This window comes from Oncorhynchus mykiss, chromosome 24 (assembly GCF_057628025.1).
Source record: "Oncorhynchus mykiss isolate SJ-2025 chromosome 24, ASM5762802v1, whole genome shotgun sequence".
NCBI classification, from domain to species: Eukaryota; Metazoa; Chordata; class Actinopteri; order Salmoniformes; family Salmonidae; genus Oncorhynchus; species Oncorhynchus mykiss.
Genome location: NC_143045.1, coordinates 43,215,532 through 43,240,231, shown reverse-complemented (window position 1 = coordinate 43,240,231; position 24,700 = coordinate 43,215,532). Strand labels below are relative to the sequence as shown.

At 47.2% G+C, this 24,700-nt stretch overlaps 1 protein-coding gene across 2 annotated transcripts in view; it reads left to right on the top strand.

Moving 5' to 3' along the window:
- Positions 1-24,700, top strand: part of dhx34 (DExH-box helicase 34) — a 26,053-nt gene extending 1,353 nt beyond the window's left edge. Inside the window, exons 2-16 of one of the 2 annotated variants that reach the window (XM_090219009.1) lie at positions 35-151; positions 2,978-3,172; positions 6,039-6,293; positions 8,986-9,088; positions 9,483-9,700; positions 10,342-10,516; positions 10,950-11,143; positions 11,318-11,419; positions 13,740-14,015; positions 14,215-14,388; positions 14,723-14,932; positions 15,834-16,136; positions 17,421-17,606; positions 21,249-21,396; positions 24,218-24,700. In XM_090219009.1, coding sequence (XP_090075135.1) covers positions 35-151; positions 2,978-3,172; positions 6,039-6,293; positions 8,986-9,088; positions 9,483-9,700; positions 10,342-10,516; positions 10,950-11,143; positions 11,318-11,419; positions 13,740-14,015; positions 14,215-14,388; positions 14,723-14,932; positions 15,834-16,136; positions 17,421-17,606; positions 21,249-21,396; positions 24,218-24,366 — 2,805 coding nt within the window. In that variant the 3' untranslated portion in view covers positions 24,367-24,700. Of the gene's footprint in view, positions 1-34; positions 152-2,977; positions 3,173-6,038; positions 6,294-8,985; positions 9,089-9,482; positions 9,701-10,341; positions 10,517-10,949; positions 11,144-11,317; positions 11,420-13,739; positions 14,016-14,214; positions 14,389-14,722; positions 14,933-15,833; positions 16,137-17,420; positions 17,607-20,978; positions 21,397-24,217 lie in introns of both variants that reach the window. The other variant, XM_036962183.2, reaches the window with a different exon arrangement.

Below are 24,700 nucleotides of genomic sequence, written 5' to 3'. Positions count from 1 at the left end.
CCCAAACTGACACACAACTGTGTTTTATCTGCAGGTTGGCTATCAGATCCGTTTCGAGGGGACCCGTACCCCGTCCACCAAGCTGTTGTTCCTGACAGAGGGGTTACTACTGAGACAGATACAGGCTGACGGGGCCCTGGAGCAGTACCAGGTATTATAATATACAGTACCAGGTAGTATAATATACAGTACCATGTAGTATAATATACAGTACCAGGTAGTATAATATACAGTACCAGGTAGTATAATATACAGTACCAGGTAGTATAATATACAGGACCAGGTAGTATAATATACAGGACCAGGTAGTATAGTATACAGGACCAGGTAGTATAGTATACAGTACCAGGTAGTATAGTATACAGTACCAGGCAGTATAGTATACAGTACCATGTAGTATAATATACAGTACCAGGTAGTATAATATACAGTACCAGTCAAAAGTTCGGACACACCTACTCATTCAAGGGTTTTTCTTTATTTTTACTATTTTCTACATTGTAGAATAATAGTGAAGACATCAAAAGTATGAAATAACACACATGGAATCATGTAGTAACCAAAAAAAAGTGTTAAACGAATCAAAATATATTTTATATTTTAGAAGTAGCCACCCTTTGCCATTCTCTCAACCAGAGTGCCTGGACACAGCCCTTAGCCGTGGTATATTAACCATATACCTCGAACCCCCGAGGTTCCTTATTACTATGATAAACTGGTTATCAACTAAATTAGACAAATTAATGTTTTTGTTATACCCGTGGTATACGGTCTGATATACCACGCCTGTCAGCCAATCAGCATTCAAGGCTTGAACCATCCAGTTTTGTAATATATACCAGGTAAATATAATATATAATACATATAACTATAAAATATACCGGATAATATACAGTGCCTTCTGATAGTATTCAGAGCCCCTGATTTATTTTCCCACATTTTGCTACTTTACAGCCTTATTCTAAAATAGATTAAATATGTTTTTTTCTCATCAGTCTACACACAATACCCCATAATGACCTAGCGATTACAGCCTTGAGTCTTCTTGGGTATGACACTCTCCCATTTCTTGGGTATGACACTTCTCCCATTCTTCTCTGCAGATCCTCTCAAGCTCTGTCAGGTTGGATGGGGAGCGTCGCTGCACAGCTTTTTTTCAGGTCTCTCCAGAGATGTTCGATCAGGTTCAAGTCGGGGCTCAGGCTGGGCCACTCGACATTCAGAGACTTGTCCCGAAGCCACTCCTGCGTTGTCTTGGCTGTGTGCTTAGGAAGGTGAACCTTCACCCCAGTCTGAGGTCCTGAGCGCTCTGGAGCAGGTTTTCATCAAGGATCTGTCTGTACTTTGCTCCGTTCATCTTTCCCTCGATCCTGACTAGTCTCCCAGTCCCTGCCACTGAAAAACATCCCCACAGCATTATGCTGCCACCACCATGCATCACCGTAGGGATGGTGCCAGGTTTCCTCCAGGCGTAATGTTAGGCATTCAAGCCAAAGAATTCTATCTTGGTTTCATCAGACCAGATAATCTTTTTTCTCATGGTCTGAGACTCTTTAGGTGCCTTTTTACTGAGGAGTGGCTTCCGTCTGGCCACTCTACCATAAAGGCCTGATTGGTGGAGTGCTGCAGAGATGGTTGTCCTTCTGGAAGGTTCTCCCATCTCCACAGAGGAACTTTAGAGCTCTGTCAGTTACCATCGGGTTCTTGGCCCCCCCCCCCCTGACCAAGGCCCTTCTCCCCAATTGCTCAGTTTGGCCTGGTGGCCAGCTCTAGGAAGAGTCTTGGTGGTTCCAAACTTCTTCCATTTAATAATGTTGGAGGCCACTGTGTACTTGGGGACCTTCAACGCTACAGGTGGACTCCAATCAAGTTGTAGAAACATCTCAAGGATGATCAATGGAAACAGGATACACCTGAGCTCAATTTAGAGTCTCATAGCAAAGAGTCTGAATACTTATGAAAATAAGGTATTCTTGTTTTGTTTTTGTTTTTTAACACATTTTCAAAAAATTCTAAAAACTTGGTTTTGCTTTGTCATTATGGGGTATTGTGATGTCATTATGGGGTATTGTGATGTCATTATGGGGTATTGTGATGTCATTATGGGGTATTGTGATGTCATTATGGGGTATTGTGATGTCATTATGGGGTATTGTGATGTCATTATGGGGTATTGTGATGTCATTATGGGGTATTGTGATGTCATTATGGGGTATTGTGATGTCATTATGGGGTATTGTGATGTCATTATGGGGTAGTGTGTGTAAATTGCTGAGGATTTGTATTTATTTAATCAATTTTAGAATAAAAAAACCCGATTTCATCCATTTTAGAATAAGGCTGTAACGTTAAAAAAAAAGTTTTTCAAGTCAAGGGGTCTGAATACTCTCTGAAGGAACTGTATATACCAGGTGGGTTACAGAACAGACAGATAACTTTACTCTCACTGTATCTAGGGGTTTTATGCCTTTCTAGGGCTGTGTCCCAATTGTTCCCATAGGGCTCTGGTCAAAAGTAGTGCACTATATAGGGAATAGGGCTCTGGTCTAAAGTAGTGCACTATATAGGGAATAGGGCTCTGGTCTAAAGTAGTGTGCTATATAGGGCTCTGGTCTAAAGTAGTGCACTATATAGGGAATAGGGCTCTGGTCTAAAGTAGTGCACTATATAGGGAATAGGGCTCTGGTCTAAAGTAGTGCACTATATAGGGAATAGGGCTCTGGTCTAAAGTAGTGCACTATATAGGGAATAGGGCTCTGGTCTAAAGTAGTGCGCTATATAGGGAATAGGGCTCTGGTCTAAAGTAGTGCACTATATAGGGAATAGGGCTCTGGTCTAAAGTAGTGCGCTATATAGGGAATAGGGCTCTGGTCTAAAGTAGTGCACTATATAGGGAATATGGTTCCATTTGGGATGCACCCTAGTTGTTCCATAACCTGTCCGTGTGTTGATCTTCCTACCTCCCTATTCCACCCAGGTGTTGATTGTTGATGAGGTGCATGAGCGACACCTCCACTGTGACTTCCTCCTGGGGGTCCTGCGCTCCCTCCTGGCCACCCGCCCCGACCTCCGCTTGGTCCTCATGTCCGCCACCATCAACATAAAACTCTTCTCCAGCTACTTTAAAAATGCACCTGTACTGCAGGTACCGGGCAGGCTCTTCCCTATACAGGTGAGTGGACACTAGATTTCAAACCCTCTGGGACCCACAGACGTTTCGTATTCAAACCCTCTCCTCTGGGACCCACAGACGTTTCATATTTTGGTTGTTGCCCTGCACTAACTCACCTGTTTCTCCTGGTCAAGGTGATTTAGTTGACAAGTGGAATCAGGTGTGCTCTGGAAAAGTTTAAATAAAAAGAACGGCTGTGGGAGAGGTCTGAAAACCTCTCGACCATGCTATGTCATAAGTGTAGAAATCGACAGCACTCAGAGAAATTGTATACAGTTGAAGTCTGAAGTTTACATACACTTAGGTTGGAGTCATTAAAACTCGTTTTTTTCAACCACTCCACAAATGTATTTTTGGGAAGTCGTTTAAGACATCTACTTTGTGACACAAGTCATTTTTCCAACAGTTGTTTACAGACAGATTATTTCACTTTTAATTCACTGTATCACAATTCCAGTGGGTCAGAAGTTTACATACACTAAGTTAACTGTGCCTTTAAACAACTTGGAAAATTCCAGAAAATGATGTCATGGCTTTAGATGGGATAATTTACATAATTTGAGTCAATTGGAGGTGTACCTGTGGATGTATTTCAAGGCCTACCTTCAAACTCAGTGCCTCTTTGCTTGACATCATGGGAAAATCAAAAGAAATCAGCCAAGACCTCAGAAAAAAAGTTGTAGACCTCCACAAGTCTGGTTCATCCTTGGGCAATTTCCAAACGTCTGAAGGTACCACGTTCATCTGTACAAACAATAGTACGCAAGTATAAACACCATGGGACCACGCAGCCGTCTTACCGCTCAGGAAGGAGATGCGTTCTGTCTGCTAGAGATGGACGTACTTTGGTGCGAAAAGTGCAAATTAATCCCAGATCAACAGCAAAGGACCTTGTGAAGATGCTGGAGGAAACAGGTACAAAAGTATCTATATCCACAGTAAAACAAGTCCTATATCGACATAACCTGAAAGGCCACTCAGCAAGGAAGAAGCCACTGCTCCAAAACCGCCATAAAACAGTCAGACAACGTCTTGCAACTGCTCATGGGGACAAAGATCGTACTTTTTGCAGAAATGTCCTCTGGTCTGATGAAACAAAAATAGAACTGTTTGGCCATAATGACCATTGTTATGTTTGGAGGAAAAAGGGGGAGGCTTGCAAGCTGAAGAACACCATCCCAACCGTGAAGCATGGGGGTGGCAGCATCATGTTGTAGGGGTGCTTTACTGCAGAAGGGACTGGTGCACTTCACAAAATAGATGGCATCATGAGGTAGGAAAGTTATGTGGATATATTGAAGCAACATCTCAAGACATCAGTCAGGAAGTTAAAGCTTGGTCGCAAATGAGTCTTCCAAATGGACAATGACCCTAAGCATACTTCCAAAGTTGTGGCAAAATGGCTTAAGGACAACATCGTCAAGGTATTGGAGTGGCCATCACAAAGCCCTGACCTCAATCCTATAGAACATTTGTTGGCAGAACTGAAAAAGCGTGTGGGAGCAAGGAAGCCTACCAACCTGACTCAGTTACACCAGCTCTGTCAGGAGGAATGGGCCAAAATTCACCCAACTTATTGTGGGAAGCTTGTGGAAGGCTACCAGAAAAGTGTGTCCCAAGTTAAACAATTTAAAGGCAATGCTACCAAATACTAATTGAGTGTATGTAAACTTCTGACCCACTGGGAATGTGATGAAAGAAATAAAAGCTGAAATAAATCATTCTCTCTAATATTATTCTGACATTTCACATTCTTAAAATAAAATGGTGATCATAACTGACCTAAGACAGGGCATTTTTACTAGAATTAAATGTCAGGAATTGTGAAAAACTTGAGTTTAAATGTATTAGGCTAAGGTTTATGTAAACTTCCGACGTCAACTCTAAGTCTAGCAAACTGGAGATCCTATCTGTGATTTCAATGCCATAGCTTTAGTGACAGTCAAGCAAAGCCTGCATCCTTGTATAGCTCCGTCTGTGGTTAGGCCTAAAATGTCCTGTTTTTCATTCTGTCAAACAGTGGCAGGGTCAGGCTGTTGAAATTAATGATTGGGCCGTTCAGTGACTGCTGTTATTTAATATATAGTAATGATTGGGCCGTTCAGTGACTGCTGTTAGTTCATTTCTAGATAATGCCTCTTCCTGTCTCTCCCTGTGACTTCCAGGAACTCACTTTTCTTCTATGTCTGAGTCCCACCCTATTCCTTATATAGTGCACGACTATTGACCTGAAGGATGATGGTGTTATTCAGGATGAAGACTCTCTCTCTGTCTGTCTGTCTGTCTGTCTGTCTGTCTGTCTGTCTGTCTGTCTGTCTGTCTGTCTGTCTGTCTGTCTGTCTGTCTGTCTGTCTGTCTGTCTGTCTGTCTGTCTGTCTGTCTGTCTGTCTGTCTGTCTGTCTGTCTGTCTGTCTGTCTGTCTGTCTGTCTGTCTGTCTGTCTGTCTGTCTGTCTGTCTGTCCTGTCCTGTCCTGTCCTGTCCTGTCCTGTCCTGTCCTGTCCTGTCCTGTCCTGTCCTGTCCTGTCCTGTCCTGTCCTGTCCTGTCCTGTCCTGTCCTGTCCTGTCCTGTCCTGTCCTGTCCTGTCCTGTCCTGTCCTGTCCTGTCCTGTCCTGTCCTGTCCTGTCCTGTCCTGTCCTGTCCTGTCCTGTCCTGTCCTGTCCTGTCCTGTCCTGTCCTGTCCTGTCCTGTCCTGTCCTGTCCTGTCCTGTCCTGTCCTGTCCTGTCCTGTCCTGTCCTGTCCTGTCCTGTCCTGTCCTGTCCTGTCCTGTCCTGTCCTGTCCTGTCCTGTCCTGTCCTGTCCTGTCCTGTCCTGTCCTGTCCTGTCCTGTCCTGTCCTGTCCTGTCCTGTCCTGTCTGTCTGGTAGGTGATCTACCAGCCCATCCCACAAGAGGAGCAGCCGTCCCGCTCGGAGAAGCTGGACCCCCGCCCATACCTCCGTGTGCTGCAGGGCATCGACCAACGCTACCCGCCCGAGGAGAGGGGCGACCTGCTTCTGTTCCTCAGCGGCGTGGCAGAGATATCTACCATCTTAGAGGCATGCCAGGCCTACGCCACACACACCAAGCGCTGGATCGTTCTGCCCCTCCACAGCACCCTGTCCCTGGTACAGCAGGATAAGGTACAGTACAGCAGGATGAGGTACAGTACAGCAGGATGAGGTACAGTACAGCAGGATGAGGTACAGTACAGCAGGATGAGGTACAGTACAGCAGGATGAGGTACAGTACAGTAGGATGAGGTACAGTACAGCAGGGTGAGGTACAGTACAGCAGGATGAGGTACAGCAGGATGAGGTATAGTATAGCAGGATGAGGTACAGTACAGCAGGATGAGGTACAGTACAGCAGGATGAGGTACAGTACAGTAGGATAAGGTACAGCAGGATGAGGTATAGTACAGCAGGATGAGGTACGGTAGCAGTACAGCAGGATGAGGTACGGTAGCAGTACAGTAGGATGAGGTACAGTACAGTATGATGAGGTACATTAGGATGAGGTACGGTACAGTAGGATGAGGTACAGTACAGTAGGATGAGGTACAGTACAGTAGGATGTGGTACAGTACAGTAGGATGAGGTACAGTACAGTAGGATGAGGTACAGTACAGCAGGATGAGGTACAGTAGCAGTACAGCAGGATGAGGTACAGTACAGTAGGATGAGGTACAGTACAGTAGGATGAGGTACAGCAGGATGATGTACAGCAGGATGAGGTACAGCAGGATGAGGTACAGCAGGATGGGGTACAGTAGCAGTACAGCAGGATGAGGTACAGTACAGTAGGATGAGGTACAGTAGGATGAGGTACAGTAGCAGTACAGCAGGATGAGGTACAGTAGCAGTACAGCAGGATGAGGTACAGTACAGAAGGATGAGGTACAGTAGCAGTACAGCAGGATGAGGTACAGTACAGCAGGATGAGGTACAGTACAGCAGGATGAGGTACAGTACAGCAGGATGAGGTACAGTAGGATGAGGTACAGTACAGTAGGATGAGGTACAGTACAGTAGGATGAGGTACAGTAGCAGTACAGTAGGATGAGGTACAGTAGGATGAGGTACAGTAGCAGTACAGTAGGATGAGGTACAGTACAGCAGGATGAGGTACAGTACAGCAGGATGAGGTACAGTAGCAGTACAGCAGGATGAGGTACAGTACAGCAGGATGAGGTACAGTACAGCAGGATGAGGTACAGTAGGATGAGGCACAGTAGGATGAGGTACAGTAGCAGTACAGCAGGATGAGGTACAGTACAGCAGGATGAGGTACAGTACAGCAGGATGAGGTACAGTAGCAGTAGGATGAGGTACAGTACAGTAGGATGAGGTACAGTAGCAGTAGGATGAGGTACAGTACAGAATGATGAGGTACAGTAGGATGAGGTACAGTACAGTAGGATGAGGTACAGTAGCAGTACAGCAGGATGAGGTACAGTACAGTAGAATGAGGTACAGTACAGTAGGATGAGGTACAGTACAGTAGGATGAGGTACAGTAGCAGTACAGCAGGATGAGGTACAGCAGGATGATGTATGAATCTGAGACAGTCTATTGGCAGGTCTATGGGCAGGTCTAGGAGCAGGTCTAGGGGCAGGTCTAGGGGCAGGTCTAGGAGCAGGTCTAGGAGCAGGTCTATGGGCAGGTCTATGGGCAGGTCTAGGAGCAGGTCTACGAGCAGGTGTAGGGGCAGGTGTAGGGGCAGGTCTATGGGCAGGTCTAGGGGCAGATCTATGGAGCAGGTCTAGGGGCAGATCTATGGGGCAGGTCTATGGAGCTGGTCTAGGAGCAGGTCTAAGGGCATGTCTATGGAGCTGGTCTAGGGGCAGGTCTATGGAGCAGGTCTAGGAGCAGGTCTAAGGGGCAGGTCTATGGGGCAGATCTATGGAGCAGGTCTATGGATCACGTTTAGGGGCAGATCTATGGAGCAGGTTTAGGGGCAGGTCTAGGAGCAGGTCTAGGGGCAGATCTATGGATCACGTTTAGGGGCAGATCTATGGAGCAGGTTTAGGGGCAGATCTATGGAGCAGGTCTATGGATCACGTTTAGGGGCAGATCTATGGAGCAGGTTTAGGGGCAGGTCTAGGAGCAGGTCTAGGAGCAGGTCTAGGAGCAGGTCTAGGGGCAGATCTATGGAGCAGGTCTATGGATCACGTTTAGGGGCAGATCTATGGAGCAGGTTTAGGGGCAGGTCTAGGAGCAGGTCTAGGAGCAGGTCTAGGAGCAGGTCTAGGGGCAGATCTATGGAGCAGGTCTATGGATCACGTTTAGGGGCAGATCTATGGAGCAGGTTTAGGGGCAGGTCTAGGAGCAGGTCTAGGAGCAGGTCTAGGAGCAGGTCTAGGGGCAGATCTATGGAGCAGGTCTATGGATCACGTTTAGGGGCAGATCTATGGGGCAGGTCTAGGGTCAGGTCTAGGAGCAGGTCTAGGAGCAGGTCTAGGGGCAGGCCTAGGAGCAGGTCTAGGGGCAGATCTATGGAGCAGGTCTAGGAGCAGGTCTAGGGGCAGGCCTAGGAGCAGGTCTAGGAGCAGGTCTAGGAGCAGGTCTAGGAGCAGATCTATGGAACAGGTCTAGGAGCAGGTCTAGGAGCAGGTCTAGGAGCAGGTCTAGGAGCAGGTCTAGGGGCAGGTCTAGGAGCGTGTATAGTGAACTGTGTATCTCACCTGTGCAGCTTTAAAGTATTAATTAGGTCTGATGATTATAAAAGTGCTTATTTCACCCAAGTCCAAGCTGGATGGCTTACAACAAGACGTTTATCATGTTCCCATGGCATTGGGGCTAAAACATGGAACTGTGTATGTTGTGTCTGTAGGTGTTTGACATCTCTCCTCCGGGAGTGAGGAAATGTATCATCTCTACCAACGTGGCAGAGACATCCGTCACCATCGACGGGGTGCGCTTCGTCGTCGACTCGGGTAAGACAACCCGAAGCACGACCCGGAACTCCCGAGTGTGCGGCAGCGGTCTAAGACACTGCATCTCAGTGAAAGAGGCATCACTACAGTGCCTGGTTCGAATCCAGGCTGTATTACATACGGCCCGTGATAGGGAGTCCAATAGGGCGGCGCCAGGGGGGGTAGGACCGTCGTTGTGAATAAGTTATTCTTAACGGACTAGTTTAAATAAAGGTTCAATAACAAAATAACCGCTGCCCAGTGGGACAGAGAGGAGCCTGGGTAATGTCATTGTTGTGTCCGTCTGGGGGGGGGGGGGACACAGACAAAAGCTTCTTTAAAGATCTCAAGCGTGTTGCTGTGTGCCACTTTCAGAAATAGAACACAATGTATTACCTCTGAATGTGTCCTCAAGGCAAGGTGAAGGAGATGAGTTTTGACCCGAAGGCTAAGATGCAGCGTCTGCAGGAGTTCTGGATCAGTCGAGCCAGTTCTGAGCAGAGGAAAGGCCGGGCCGGGAGGACAGGACCTGGGGTGTGTTATCGGCTCTATTCTGAGTCCGACTACGAGGCCTTCGCACCTTACCCCGTCCCAGAGATACACAGGGTGGCCCTCGACTCACTAGTACTACAGGTATCCTGACCCCTAACCTTTCACACCTTACCCTGTCCCAGAGATACACAGGGTGGCCCTCGACTCACTAGTACTACAGGTATCCTGACCCCTAACCTTTCGCACCTTACCCTGTCCCAGAGATACACAGGGTGGCCCTCGACTCACTAGTACTACAGGTATCCTGACCCCTAACCTTTCACACCTTACCCTGTCCCAGAGATACACAGGGTGGCCCTCGACTCACTCATACTACAGGTATCCTGACCCCTAACCTTTCGCACCTTACCCTGTCCCAGAGATACACAGGGTGGCCCTCGACTCACTCATACTACAGGTATCCTGACCCCTAACCTTTCGCACCTTACCCTGTCCCAGAGATACACAGGGTGGCCCTCAACTCACTAGTACTACAGGTATCCTGACCCCTAACCTTTCACACCTTACCCTGTCCCAGAGATACACAGGGTGGCCCTCGAGTCACTCGTACTACAGGTATCCTGACCCCTAGCCTTTCACACCTTACCCTGTCCCAGAGATACACAGGGTGGTACTCATTCGTACTACAGGTACTGAACGACTGAAATCCCTCTTCGCTGTTCTGGTTTTCTGTTCCCTATAGTTACTTCTGCATGCCAAAAGATTGTTTCCTGTCCTTACAGATGAAGAGTATGAGTCTGGGAGACCCACGATCCTTTTTGTTCATCGACCCTCCTCCCGCGGCCAGTATCCAGACTGCAGTAACCTACCTCAGGGAACAGGGGGCGCTAGACGCTAGAGGAGATCTCACCTCTATCGGAAGCCTGCTGGCACAACTTCCTGTTGACGTGGTCATAGGTACGTCCCTCTGAAATAAAGAAGTATCCCTGTTGTGACTTCTGCCATCCTGTACTGTGCCCCCCTGAAAAGGGCCCTGAGGATTTCCTGATCACACGACCTGGGCAGACAAACCTCCAGGCCCTAGTTATATTCTATTTATTAACCACGAGCCCTAACCCCTAAATCTGTGTTCAAATACATTTATTTAAATACTTACAGTGGGGCAAAAAAGTATTTAGTCAGCCACCAATTGTGCAAGTTCTCCCACTTAAAAAGATGAGAGAGGCCTGTAATTTTCATCATAGGTACACTTCAACTATGACAGACAAAATGAAGGGAAAAAATCCAGAAAATCACATTGTAGGATTTTTAATGAATTTATTTGCAAATTATGGTGGAAAACTTGGTGGAGCTGGTCCTGACCCTTAACCCCTGACCTCTGTGTGTCTAGGTAAGATGCTGGTGCTGGGGTCAGTGTTTAACTTGGTGGAGCCGGTCCTGACGGTGGCTGCTGCCCTCAGTGTTCAGTCCCCATTTCTCCGCTCGGCCCAACACAACCCCGACTGTGCCACAGCACGCCAGCCCCTGCACTCCAACCAGGGAGACCCCTTCACCCTGCTCAACACCTTCAACGCCTGGGTGCAGGTCAGCCAATCAGGGCACAGAAAACATCTTTAGTCACCCTCTGTGCGAAGCCACTTACCTTACTTACGTCTTGTAATGGAGAATTTAAGATCACTAAATATTCCATTTAGAGTGATTGACATAATGTGTAGCATATTAGTGTAGACACTCCAGTCATCATACCTTCTCCTCCAGGTGAAGGGGGAGAGAGGAGGTGCCAGCAGGAAGTGGTGCAGGAGGAGAGGGCTGGAGGAACAGAGGCTTTATGAGATGGTCAACCTACGAAGACAGTTCAAGGTAGGACAGCCACGCCTGACATCAGTATGTAATAAATCTGTTCCTGTTTCTGTCTTCTCTATGGTGTAATCCCCCCCCACACCATCTTCTCTATGGTGTAACCACCCCATCTTCTCTATGGTGTAAACCCCCCCCATCTTCTCTATGGTGTAAACCCCCCCCATCTTCTCTATGGTGTAAACCCTCCCCATCTTCTCTATGGTGTAAACCCTCCCCCATCTTCTCTATGGTGTAAACCCCCCCCATCTTCTCTATGGTGTAAACCCCCCCATCTTCTCTATGGTGTAAACCCTCCCCCATCTTCTCTATGGTGTAAACCCCCCCCATCTTCTCTATGGTGTAAACCCCCGCCCCATCTTCTCTATGGTGTAAACCCCTCCCCCCATCTTCTCTATGGTGTAAACCCTCCCCCATCTTCTCTATGGTGTAAACCCTCCCCCATCTTCTCTATGGTGTAAACCCTCCCCCATCTTCTCTATGGTGTAAACCCCCCCATCTTCTCTATGGTGTAAACCCCCCCCCCCCCCCATCTTCTCTATGGTGTAAACCCCCCCCCCATCTTCTCTATGGTGTAAACCCCCCCCAACTTCTCTATGGTGTAAACCCCCCCATCTTCTCTATGGTGTAAACCCTCCCCCCATCTTCTCTATGGTGTAAACCCTCCCCCATCTTCTCTATGGTGTAAACCCCCCCCCCATCTTCTCTATGGTGTAAACCCCCCCAACTTCTCTATGGTGTAAACCCCCCCATCTTCTCTATGGTGTAAACCCTCCCCCCATCTTCTCTATGGTGTAAACCCTCCCCCATCTTCTCTATGGTGTAAACCCCCCCATCTTCTCTATGGTGTAAGCCCCCCCCCCCCCATATTCTCTATGGTGTAAACCCCCCCCCAACTTCTCTATGGTGTAAACCCTCCCCTCCCCAACTTCTCTATGGTGTAAACCCTCCCCTCCCCATCTTCTCTATGGTGTAACCCCCCCTATCTTCTCTATGGTGTAACCCCCCCTATCTTCTCTATGGTGTAACCCCCCCTATCTTCTCTATGGTGTAACCCCCCCCTATTTTCTCTATGGTGTAACCCCCCCCCTATCTTCTCTATGGTGTAACCCCCCCTTTCTTCTCTATGGTGTAAACCCTCCCCCATCTTCTCTATGGTGTAAACCCCCCCCATCTTCTCTATGGTGTAAACCCCCCCCATCTTCTCTATGGTGTAAGCCCCCCCCCCATATTCTCTATGGTGTAAACCCCCCCCAACTTCTCTATGGTGTAAACCCTCCCCTCCCCATCTTCTCTATGGTGTAACCCCCCCTATCTTCTCTATGGTGTAACCCCCCCTATCTTCTCTATGGTGTAACCCCCCCTATCTTCTCTATGGTGTAACCCCCCCTATCTTCTCTATGGTGTAACCCCCCCCTATTTTCTCTATGGTGTAACCCCCCCCCTATCTTCTCTATGGTGTAACCCCCCCTTTCTTCTCTATGGTGTAACCCCCCCTTTCTTCTCTATGGTGTAACCCCCCCTTTCTTCTCTATGGTGTAAACCCTCCCCCCATCTTCTCTATGGTGTAACCCCCCCTATCTTCTCTATGGTGTAACCCCCCCCTATTTTCTCTATGGTGTAAGCCCCCCCCCTATCTTCTCTATGGTGTAACCCCCCCTATCTTCTCTATGGTGTAACCCCCCCTCTCTTCTCTATGGTGTAACCCCCCCTCTCTTCTCTATGGTGTAACCCCCCCTATCTTCTCTATGTCAGCGAAACAGACAGCAATATTATATAAAAATCCGCTGTTAAAAACTAAATGTTATCCTAAAAGAAATGTGAGAAAATGTCTAGATGCTTTTTAAAATTTTTATAGTGGAGATCAAGTTTATAAATTGCTGGGTTAGGGAGAGGGTAAATACGAATTAGTTTTTAACTGACTTGCCTAGTTAAATAAAAGTTTTTTTTTTTTTTTAAGTAAATAAATAAATGCTTGCCTGTGATTGCTCAGATAAATAGGCGTCATAGATTTAGCCAGTCGTAACTTGTGGAAATAACACCGGCTGGAATGCGCTTTTAATAACCGAAGTATGAATTTTCTTATGAAAATGTAAACATCAACGAAACATAAGTATTTCTACCGGTACATGTGTGCTTTCAAATTGTTTTCTTTGACAACTACGGTATAAACGTGATTAGGGCGTCCATTCTGTACATTACCTTGGAAAAAATGAACTCCGCGACTCGGCTCCGGCTCGTTTCCGCTTCGTCGTTTATTATTTCTAAGGTTCACAACACCGGCATTTATCCCTGACCCGTTCCCCGCCTGGTGTGGCAACAGGAGCTGTTGCGTAGTCATGGTCTGTTGGAGGTGCTGGAGGAGAGGGCTCCCTCTGGTGGAGAGCGAGGACAGCGCAGGGAGAGGTTGACCGAGAGGAGGAAGCTACATCAGCTGAAGAGAGAACATGACCTGGCAGAGGGCGGCAGGAGGAAGGTCCTGAGACTGGAGGAGGGACAGGATGGGGAGGGGGATTCGGGGTCGGACACAGAGCAGGGCGCCACGGGACGGGACGGGAAGGACAAGGCGCAGACCGGTGGACACAACCTGGACATACAGGTGAGGATGATGTCACTGTGGACGGGAGCCATGGCAACAGACCAGTCGGTTACAACTGTCACGTGACCGTAATTAATAAGATAAAAAGGCTTAAATTATATTGTCTGTAGATTTATATGAATTGTAATCCTTACAAATTCTAATACCCCCTTTTTTTTTAGATTTTAAAACATATATGTCTTGAACCCTCCCCTTACAGGAAGTGAAGTTCAAGCTTCGCCACAACGTGTCAGAGCTCCAGGAAGCGGCGTCGGCCAGCCAGGACCTGTCGTCAAGGCAACAAGCCCTCCTGAAGCTGCTGCTTTGTCGAGGCCTTTACCCCCAGCTGGCGTTGCCAGACGAACACAATGCCAACCGCAAGGACTCAGAACAGGTGTGTGTGTGTGTGTGTAGGTGTGAGTGTGTGTGTGTGTGTGTGTGAACAGGAGTGTGTGTGTAGGTGTGAGCGTGTGTGAATAGGTGTGTGTGTAGGTGTGAGCGTGTGTGAACAGGAGTGTGTGTGTAGGTGTGAGCGTGTGTGAACAGGAGTGTGTGTGTGTGTGTGTGTAGGTGTGAGCGTGTGTGAACAGGAGTGTGTGTAGGTGTGAGCGTGTGTGAACAGGAGTGTGTGTGAGCGTGTGTGAACAGGAGTGTGTGTAGGTGTGAGCGTGTGTGAACAGGAGTGTGTGTGTGTGTGTGTACGGTGATAATGTCCCTGTCTCCTATAGGTGTTCCACACCCGTAACAAGCAAGGGGTAGTGATCCACCCCACCAGTGTGTTTGCCAGCGACCCAGAGGTGCTGCACGTTCCTGAGGAGGGGAACAGAGAAGGGCCTGACAAAGGGGAGAGCAGCAAACACCAGCTCCTAGCATTCGTTACTCTACTTGAGACAAACAAGCCTTATGTATCCAACTGTGTCAGAGTCCCAGCCTTACAGGTCAGTACCGGGTCAGAGTACCAGCCTTAACAGGTCAGTACCGGGTCAGAGTCCCAGCCCTAACAGGTCAGTACCGGGTCAGAGTCCCAGCCCTAACAGGTCAGTACCGGGTCAGAGTCCCAGCCCTAACAGGTCAGTACCGGGTCAGAGTCCCAGCCTTACAGGTCCGGACCGGGTCAGAGTCCCAGCCCTAACAGGTCAGTACCGGGTCAGAGTCCCAGCCTTACAGGTCAGTACCGGGTCAGAGTCCCAGCCTTACAGGTCAGTACCGGGTCAGAGTCCCAGCCTTACGGGTCAGTACCGGGTCAGAGTCCCAGCCTTACGGGTCAGTACCGGGTCAGAGTCCCAGCCTTACGGGTCAGTACCGGGTCAGAGTCCCAGCCCTAACAGGTCAGTACCGGGTCAGAGTCCCAGCCTTACAGGTCAGTACCGGGTCAGAGTCCCAGCCCTAACAGGTCAGTACCGGGTCAGAGTCCCAGCCTTACAGGTCAGTACCGGGTCAGAGTCCCAGCCTTACAGGTCAGTACCGGGTCGGTACCGGGTCAGAGTCCCAGCCCTAACAGGTCAGTACCGGGTCAGAGTCCCAGCCTTACAGGTCAGTACCGGGTCAGAGTCCCAGCCTTACAGGTCAGTACCGGGTCAGTACCGGGTCAGAGTCCCAGCCCTAACAGGTCAGTACCGGGTCAGAGTCCCAGCCCTAAAAAGTCAGTACAGGGTCAGTACCGGGTCAGAGTCCCAGCCCTAACAGGTCAGTACCGGGTCAGAGTCTCAGCTCGATGCCTGTCAAAGATCCACCTCAGACTGAAATGTTATCAGTGTCAGAGCTGGTTTCGGAACACAGCTTTTATGGTTCCTGTCTGCAGTGTTTCTCTCCTGACTGTTTGTTCGTGTCCCCTTCCAGGCCCTGTTGCTGGTAGCTAACTCCTTGGACAGTAACGCTGACTGTACCAGGTTGGTGGTGGATGGCTGGTTGGAGGTAGGACTGACAGGAGAGGGGGCTCTGAAGGTTCTGTCCACCTCCCTCACTCTCAGGGCCGACTGGGAGCGCCTCCTGCTAGCCCAGCTGGGACAGGGCACTCTGGGGGCCGGAGCGGGGAGCAGGGCCAAGGCTGGGAGGGGAGAGGGGCTGGGGGTACCTGGGCTCTCCCGTAAAGACCTGGAGAAACTCAGTGAAGGACTGGTCCGCTTCCTGCTATACACTGAGGTACAGGAACACCTAAACTTTAACGTTGAGACTACTTTATAATATGGTATATTTGTATTTTAACGGGGATCTTGGAACTACCCATCCCGGATCCGGGATAATTGTCATAAACTACGCTAAATGGCATAGCGCAACGGTCAAATAATCTTACTAGAAAATATTCATGAAATCACAAGTGAAATATAGAGAAACACAGCTTAGCCTTTTGTTAATCACCCTGTCGTCTCAGATTTTGAAATTATGCTTTGCGGCGAAAACAATACAAGCGTTTGTGTAAGTTTATCGATATATTCCAGCAAAACATTATGTACACCTAGCGGCAGGTAACTTGGTCACGAAAATCAGAAAAGCAATCAAATTAAATCGTTTACCTTTGATGATCTTCGGATGTTTTCACTCACGAGACTCCCAGTTAGACAGCAAATGTTCCTTTTGTTCCATAAAGATATTTTTTATATCCAAATACCTCCGTTAGTTTGGTGCGTTATGCCTAGGAATCCACCGGAAATAGCGGTCACGACAACGCAGACAAAAATGTCAAATGATATCCATAATATCGACAGAAACATGGCAAACGTTTTTTATAATCAATCCTCAAGGTGTTTTTCAAATATCTATTCGATAATATATCAACCGGGACAGGTGGCTTTTCACTAGGACTGGGAGGAAAAATAGCTACCTCTCTGTTTAGCGCAAAAATCACACTGAGAGTCAACAACTGACCACTTACGCAATGTGGAAGTTTACGCTCATTCTTCAAAATAAAGGCCTGAAACTACGTCTAAAGGCTGTAGACACCTTAGGGAAGCCACAGAAAAAAAGGAATCTGGTTGATATCCCTTTCAATGGGCAATAGGGATGCATAGAAAGACAGGGGTTTCAAAATAAGAGTCACTTCCTGATTGGATTTTTCTCAGGATTTCGCCTGCAATATCAGTTCTGTTATACTCACAGACAATATTTTTCTATCCTATGCTGTCAATTATATGCATATTCTAGCATCTGGTCCTGAGAAATAGGCGGTTTACTTTGGGAAGGTTATTTTTCCAAAAATAAAAATAGTGCCCCCTAGCTTCAATAGGTTATTTTAACTGTGGGTTCTAGTTATAACATAGAAACTAGGACTTTGTTTTTCCTACCATGTGATCTGACAACGAAAAGCTCTCATGTCTAATCATCACGCCCCTCGTTTATTGTCTAGATAACATCATGAGAACACCCCCAACTGAGGTGTCTGTCTGCCTGTCTGTCTGTCCTCTCCGCCTGTCTGTCCGTCCTCTCCAGGTGAGCTACAGTCTACGTCGTTTGACAGGCCTGCAGGTACAGAACCTCTACGTAGGTCCCCAGGCCCAGTCCGAGTTCTCTGAGCCCCATGCCCCAAACCCCCTTTTCCCTGGGGTGGAGGCGCAACCTGACACCATCAAGGGAGGCCTCCAAGTCACCAAATACTTCACCTACAACTGCCTCACTGTGAGTAGAGGTTATCATATTACCAACTACAGCTGGATAACTGACTCCACACTCCACAAGCAACCATAGACCAGTTCTAGCTTTTGATTTAACCAATCAGATGAGTCAACAACACGAGCTGACGCAGACCAAAACATGTCAGAACAGTTCTGAATATCGGAGAGTAAACTTTAGGAAAAGACAGTTAGTCAACACTATTTATGCTCCCAACTATTTACTGGGTCAACCTGGGGTCAACAGTGGGTCAACCTGGGGTCAACCTGGTAGTTCCTGACAAGGCAGCAGCTACTCTTCCTGGGGTTTATTATGGATCCCTATTAGTTCCTGCCAAGGCAGCAGCTACTCTTTCTGGGGTTTATTATGGATCCCCATTAGTTCCCGACAAGGCAGCAGCTACTCTTTCTGGGGTTTATTATGGATCCCCATTAGATCCTGTCAAGACAGCAGCTACTCTTCTTGGGGTTTATTATGGATCCCCATTAGTTCCTGCCAAGGCAGCAGCTACTCTTCCTGGAGTTTATTATGGATCCCCATTAGTTCCTGCCAAGGCAGCAGCTACTCTTCCTGGGGTTTATTATGGATCCCCGTTAGTTCCCGACAAGACAGCAGCTACTCTTCCTGGGGTTTATTATGGATCCCCATTAGTTCCTGCCAAGGCAGCAGCTGCTCTTCCTGGGGTTTATTATGGATCCCCATTAGTTCCTGCCAAGGCAGCAGCTACACTTCCTGGGGTTTATTATGGATCCCCATTAGTTCCCGACAAGACAGCAGCTACTCTTCCTGGGATTTATTATGGATCCCCATTAGTTCCTGCCAAGGCAGCAGCTACTCTTCCTGGGGTTTATTATGGATCCCCATTAGTTCCTGCCAAGGCAGCAGCTACTCTTCCTGGGGTTTATTATGGATCCCCATTAGTTCCTGCCAAGGCAGCAGCTACTCTTCCTGGGGTTTATTATGGATCCCCATTAGTTCCTGCCAAGGCAGCAGCTACTCTTCCTGGGGTTTATTATGGATCCCCATTAGTTCCTGCCAAGGCAGCAGCTACTCTTCCTGGGGTTTATTATGGATCCCCATTAGTTCCTGCCAAGGCAGCAGCTACTCTTCCTGGGGTTTATTATGGATCCCCATTAGTTCCTGCCAAGGCAGAAGCTACTCTTCCTGGGGTTTATTAGGGATCCCCATTAGTTCCTGCCAAGGCAGCAGCTACTCTTCCTGGGCTTTATTATGGATCCCCATTAGATCCTGTCAAGGCAGCAGCTACTCTTCCAAGGGTTTATTAGGGATCCCCATTAGTTCCTGCCAAGGCAGCAGCTACTCTTCCTGGGGTTTATTATGGATCCCCATTAGTTCCTGTCAAGGCAGCAGCTACTCTTCTTGGGGTTTATCATGGATCCCCATTAGTTCCTGCCAAGGCAGCAGCTACTCTTCCTGGGGTTTATTATGGATCTCCATTAGTTCCTGTCAAGACAGCAGCTACTCTTCCTGGGGTTTATTATGGATCCCCATTAGTTCCTGCCAAGGCAGCAGCTACTCTTCCTGGGGTTTATTATGGATCCCCAGTAGTTCCTGCCAAGGCAGCAGCTACTCTTCCTGGGGTTTATTATGGATCCCTATTAGTTCCTGCCAAGGCAGCAGCTACTCTTTCTGGGGTTTATTATGGATCCCCATTAGTTCCCGACAAGGCAGCAGCTACTCTTTCTGGGGTTTATTATGGATCCCCATTAGATCCTGTCAAGACAGCAGCTACTCTTCTTGGGGTTTATTATGGATCCCCATTAGTTCCTGCCAAGGCAGCAGCTACTCTTCCTGGAGTTTATTATGGATCCCCATTAGTTCCTGCCAAGGCAGCAGCTACTCTTCCTGGGGTTTATTATGGATCCCCATTAGTTCCTGCCAAGGCAGCAGCTGCTCTTCCTGGGGTTTATTATGGATCCCCATTAGTTCCTGCCAAGGCAGCAGCTACACTTCCTGGGGTTTATTATGGATCCCCATTAGTTCCCGACAAGACAGCAGCTACTCTTCCTGGGATTTATTATGGATCCCCATTAGTTCCTGCCAAGGCAGCAGCTACTCTTCCTGGGGTTTATTATGGATCCCCATTAGTTCCTGCCAAGGCAGCAGCTACTCTTCCTGGGGTTTATTATGGATCCCCATTAGTTCCTGCCAAGGCAGCAGCTACTCTTCCTGGGGTTTATTAGGGATCCCCATTAGTTCCTGCCAAGGCAGCAGCTACTCTTCCTGGGGTTTATTATGGATCCCCATTAGTTCCTGCCAAGGCAGCAGCTACTCTTCCTGGGGTTTATTATGGATCCCCATTAGTTCCTGCCAAGGCAGCAGCTACTCTTCCTGGGGTTTATTAGGGATCCCCATTAGTTCCTGCCAAGGCAGCAGCTACTCTTTCTGGGCTTTATTATGGATCCCCATTAGATCCTGTCAAGGCAGCAGCTACTCTTCCAATGGTTTATTAGGGATCCCCATTAGTTCCTGCCAAGGCAGCAGCTACTCTTCCTGGGGTTTATTATGGATCCCCATTAGTTCCTGTCAAGGCAGCAGCTACTCTTCTTGGGGTTTATCATGGATCTCCATTAGTTCCTGCCAAGGCAGCAGCTACTCTTCCTGGGGTTTATTATGGATCTCCATTAGTTCCTGTCAAGACAGCAGCTACTCTTCCTGGGGTTTATTATGGATCCCCATTAGTTCCTGCCAAGGCAGCAGCTACTCTTCCTGGGGTTTATTATGGATCCCCATTAGATCCTGCCAAGGCAGCAGCTACTCTTCTTGGGGTTTATCACAAAACATGAAACATAATACAGAACATCAATAGACAAGAACAGCTCAAGGACAGAACTACGTAGATTTATTAAAAAGGCACACACAGCCTTCATGTGTCTGTAATGTGTCTGTATTATAGTGTCTGTATTATAATGTGTCTGTATTGTGTCTGTATTATAATGTGTCTGTATTGTGTCTGTATTATAATGTGTCTGTATTATGTGTCTGTATTATGTGTCTGTATTATGTGTCTGTATTATAATGTGTCTGTTCTGTAATGTGTCTGTTCTGTAATGTGTCTGTTCTGTAATGTGTCTGTATTATGTGTCTGTATTATAATGTGTCTGTTCTGCAACGTGTCTGTACTGTAATGTGTCTGTATTATAATGTGTCTGTATTATAATGTGTCTGTAATGTGTCTGTATTGTAATGTGTCTGTATTATGTGTCTGTATTATAATGTGTCTGTAATGTGTCTGTATTGTAATGTGTCTGTATTATGTGTCTGTATTATAATGTGTCTGTAATGTGTCTGTATTGTAATGTGTCTGTATTATGTGTCTGTATTATGTGTCTGTACTGCAACGTGTCTGTTCCCCAGGACTCTAAGGACCTCTACAGTGAGTGTCTGAACTGTAATGTGTCTGTTCCCCAGGACTCTAAGGACCTCTACAGTGAGTGTCTGTACTGTAATGTGTCTGTTCCCCAGGACTCTAAGGACCTCTACAGTGAGTGTCTGTACTGTAATGTGTCTGTTCCCCAGGACTCTAAGGACCTCTACAGTGAGTGTCTGTACTGTAATGTGTCTGTTCCCCAGGACTCTAAGGACCTCTACAGTGAGTGTCTGTACTGTAATGTGTCTGTTCCCCAGGACTCTAAGGACCTCTACAGTGAGTGTCTGCGTACGTTCTGGTCCTGTCCCCACTGTGACCTGTACAGTCCTGTCACACCGCTGGAGAGGATGAGCCACGAGGCCACCTGCAGGCCGCCTGGGGAACAGCAGGACAACCAGGACAAAGGTGAGAACCCTATTCCCTATATAGTGCACTACTTTAAACCAGAGCCCTATGGAACCCTATTCCCTATATAGTGCACTACTTTAAACCAGAGCCCTATAGCACCCTATTCCCTATATAGTGCACTACTTTAGACCAGAGCCCTATTCCCTATATAGTGCACTACTTTAGACCAGAACCCTATTCCCTATATAGTGCACTACTCTAGACCAGAGCCCTATAGAACCCTATTTCCTATATAGTGCACTACTTTACACCAGAGCCCTATAGAACCCTATTCCCTATATAGTGCACTACTTTACACCAGAGCCCTATAGAACCCTATTCCCTATATAGTGCACTACTTTACACCAGAGCCCTATAGAACCCTATTCCCTATATAGTGCACTACTTTACACCAGAGCCCTATAGAACCCTATTCCCTATATAGTGCACTACTTTACACCAGAGCCCTATAGAACCCTATTCCCTATATAGTGCGCTACTTTACACCAGAGCCCTATAGAACCCTATTCCCTATATAGTGCACTACTTTAGACCAGAGCCCTATGGAACCCTATTCCCTATATATAGTGCACTACTTTAGACCAGGACCCTATAGAACCCTATTCCCTATATAGTGCACTACTTTACACCAGAGCCCTATAGAACCCTATTCCCTATATAGTGCACTACTTTACACCAGAGCCCTATAGAACCCTATTCCCTATATAGTGCACTACTTTACACCAGAGCCCTATAGAACCCTATTCCCTATATAGTGCACTACTTTACACCAGAGCCCTATAGAACCCTATTCCCTATATAGTGCGCTACTTTACACCAGAGCCCTATAAAACCCTATTCCCTATATAGTGCACTACTTTAGACCAGAGCCCTATGGAACCCTATTCCCTATATAGTGCACTACTTTAGACCAGAGCCCTATGGCAGAGGGTTAATTGTAGTGTACTATATAGAGGAAAGGGTACTATTTGGGATGCAGAATACAGTGCATTCAGAAAGGATTCAGACCCCTTCCCTTTTCCCACATGTTGTTACGTTACAGCCTTATTCTAAAATGGATTCAATCATTGTTTTCCCTCATCAATCTACACACAATCACCCATAATGACATCACAATACCCCATAATGACATCACAATCACCCATAATGACAAAGCGTAAACAGTTTTAGAATTTTTTCAAAATGTATTTAAATAAGTATTCAGACCGTTTGCTATGAGACTTCCTTGATGTTTCTACATCTTGATTGGAGTCCACCTGTGGTAAATTCAATTGATTAAACATGATTTGGAAAGGCACTCACCTGTCTATATAAGGTCCCACAGTTGACAGTGCATGTCAGAGCAAAAACCAAGCCTTGAGGTTGAAGGAATTGTCCATAGAGCTCCGAGACGGGATTGAGACAAGGTACAGATCTGGGGAAGGGTACCAAAAAATGTCTGCAGCATTGAACAACACAGTGGCCTCCATCATTCTGAAATGGAAGAAGTTTGGAACCACCAAGACTCTTCCTAGAGCTGGCCACCTGGCCAGCAATCGGGGGAGAAGGGCCTTGGTCAGGGAGGTGACCAAGAACCCGATGGTCACTCTGACAGAGCTCCAGAGTTCCTCTGTGGAGATGGGAGAACCTTCCAGAAGGACAACCATCTCTGCAGCACTCCACCAATCCGGCCTTTATGGTAGAGTGGCCAGACAGAAGCCACTCCTCAGTAAAAGGCACATGAGAGCACACTTGGAGTTTACCAGATTCTCTGGTCTGATGAAACCAATATTGAACTCTTTGGCTTGAATGCCAAGCATCACATCTGGAGGAAACCTGGCATCATCCCTTCGGTGAAGCATGGGGGTGGCAGCATCATACTGTGGGGATGTTTTTCAGTGGTAGGGACTGTGAGACTAGTCAGGATCGAGGGAAAGATGAACGGAGCAAAGTACAGAGAGATCCTTGATGAAAACCTGCTCCAGAGCGCTCAGGACCTCAGACTGGGGCGAAGGTTCACCTTCCATCAGGACAACGACCCTAAGCACACAGCCAAGACAACGCAGGAGTGGCTTGGGGACAAGTCTCAGAATGGACTTGAACCCAATCAAACATCTCTGGAGAGACCTGAAAATATCTGTGCAGCAACACTCCCCATCCAACCTGACAGAGCTTGAGAGGATCTGCAGAGAAGAATGGGAGAAACTCCCCAAATACAGGTGTGCCAAGTTTGTAGCGACAAACCCAAGAAGACTCCAGGCTGTAATCACTGCCAAAGGTGCTTCAACAAAGTACTGAGTAAAGGGTTTGAATATATATGTAAATCTCAGTTTTTTTATTTGTAATAAATTTGCAAAACTTTCTAAAATAGAGTTTTTGCTTTGTCATTATGGGGTATTGTGATGTCATTATGGGGTATTGTGATGTCATTATGGGGTATTGTGATGTCATTATGGGGTATTGTGATGTCATTATGGGGTATTGTGATGTCATTATGAGGTATTGTGATGTCATTATGGGGTATTGTGATGTCATTATGGGGTATTGTGATGTCATTATGGGGTATTGTGATGTCATTATGGGGTATTGTGATGTCATTATGGGGTATTGTGATGTCATTATGGGGTATTGTGATGTCATTATGGGGTATTGTGATGTCATTATGGGGTATTGTGTGTAGATTGATGAGGGGGAAAAAACAACCTAATCCATTTTAGAATAAGGCTGTAACGTAACACAATGTGGATAAAGGGGTCTGAATACTTTCTGAATGCCCTGTATGTATGTAATATGATCTCTAGGAATGAAACTAACTGACAGATGCTGTTGTCTGTTTCAGAGGGTGATGATGTGAAGGCAGCCCCCTCTTCCTTCTCTGTTTCCAGTCTGGCCAGAGTCTACCACTGTGATGTCTGTGACAAGGACCTGACGCTCACTTCTACAGAGATCCTCAAACACAAGAGACAGCACATGCACTCTGGACGTTGAAACAGAGATCCTTAAACACCAAGAAGACAGCACGTGCACTCTGGACGTTGAAACAGAGATCCTTAAACACCAAGAAGACAGCACGTGCACTCTGGACGTTGAAACAGAGATCCTTAAACACCAAGAAGACAGCACGTGCACTCTGGACGTTGAAACAGAGATCCTTAAACACCAAGAAGACAGCACATGCACGTTGAGAGACACTAAAGTTTTCTGCCTAGATCACCTGATCAGGACAAAGTAAAGGCCTTCAATTAACTGCTATGGAGAAATCAACAACCTGAAGGGTTTTTTAGTGAATACTGGTTTATAATAAAATCAAGAGTCACGCCTC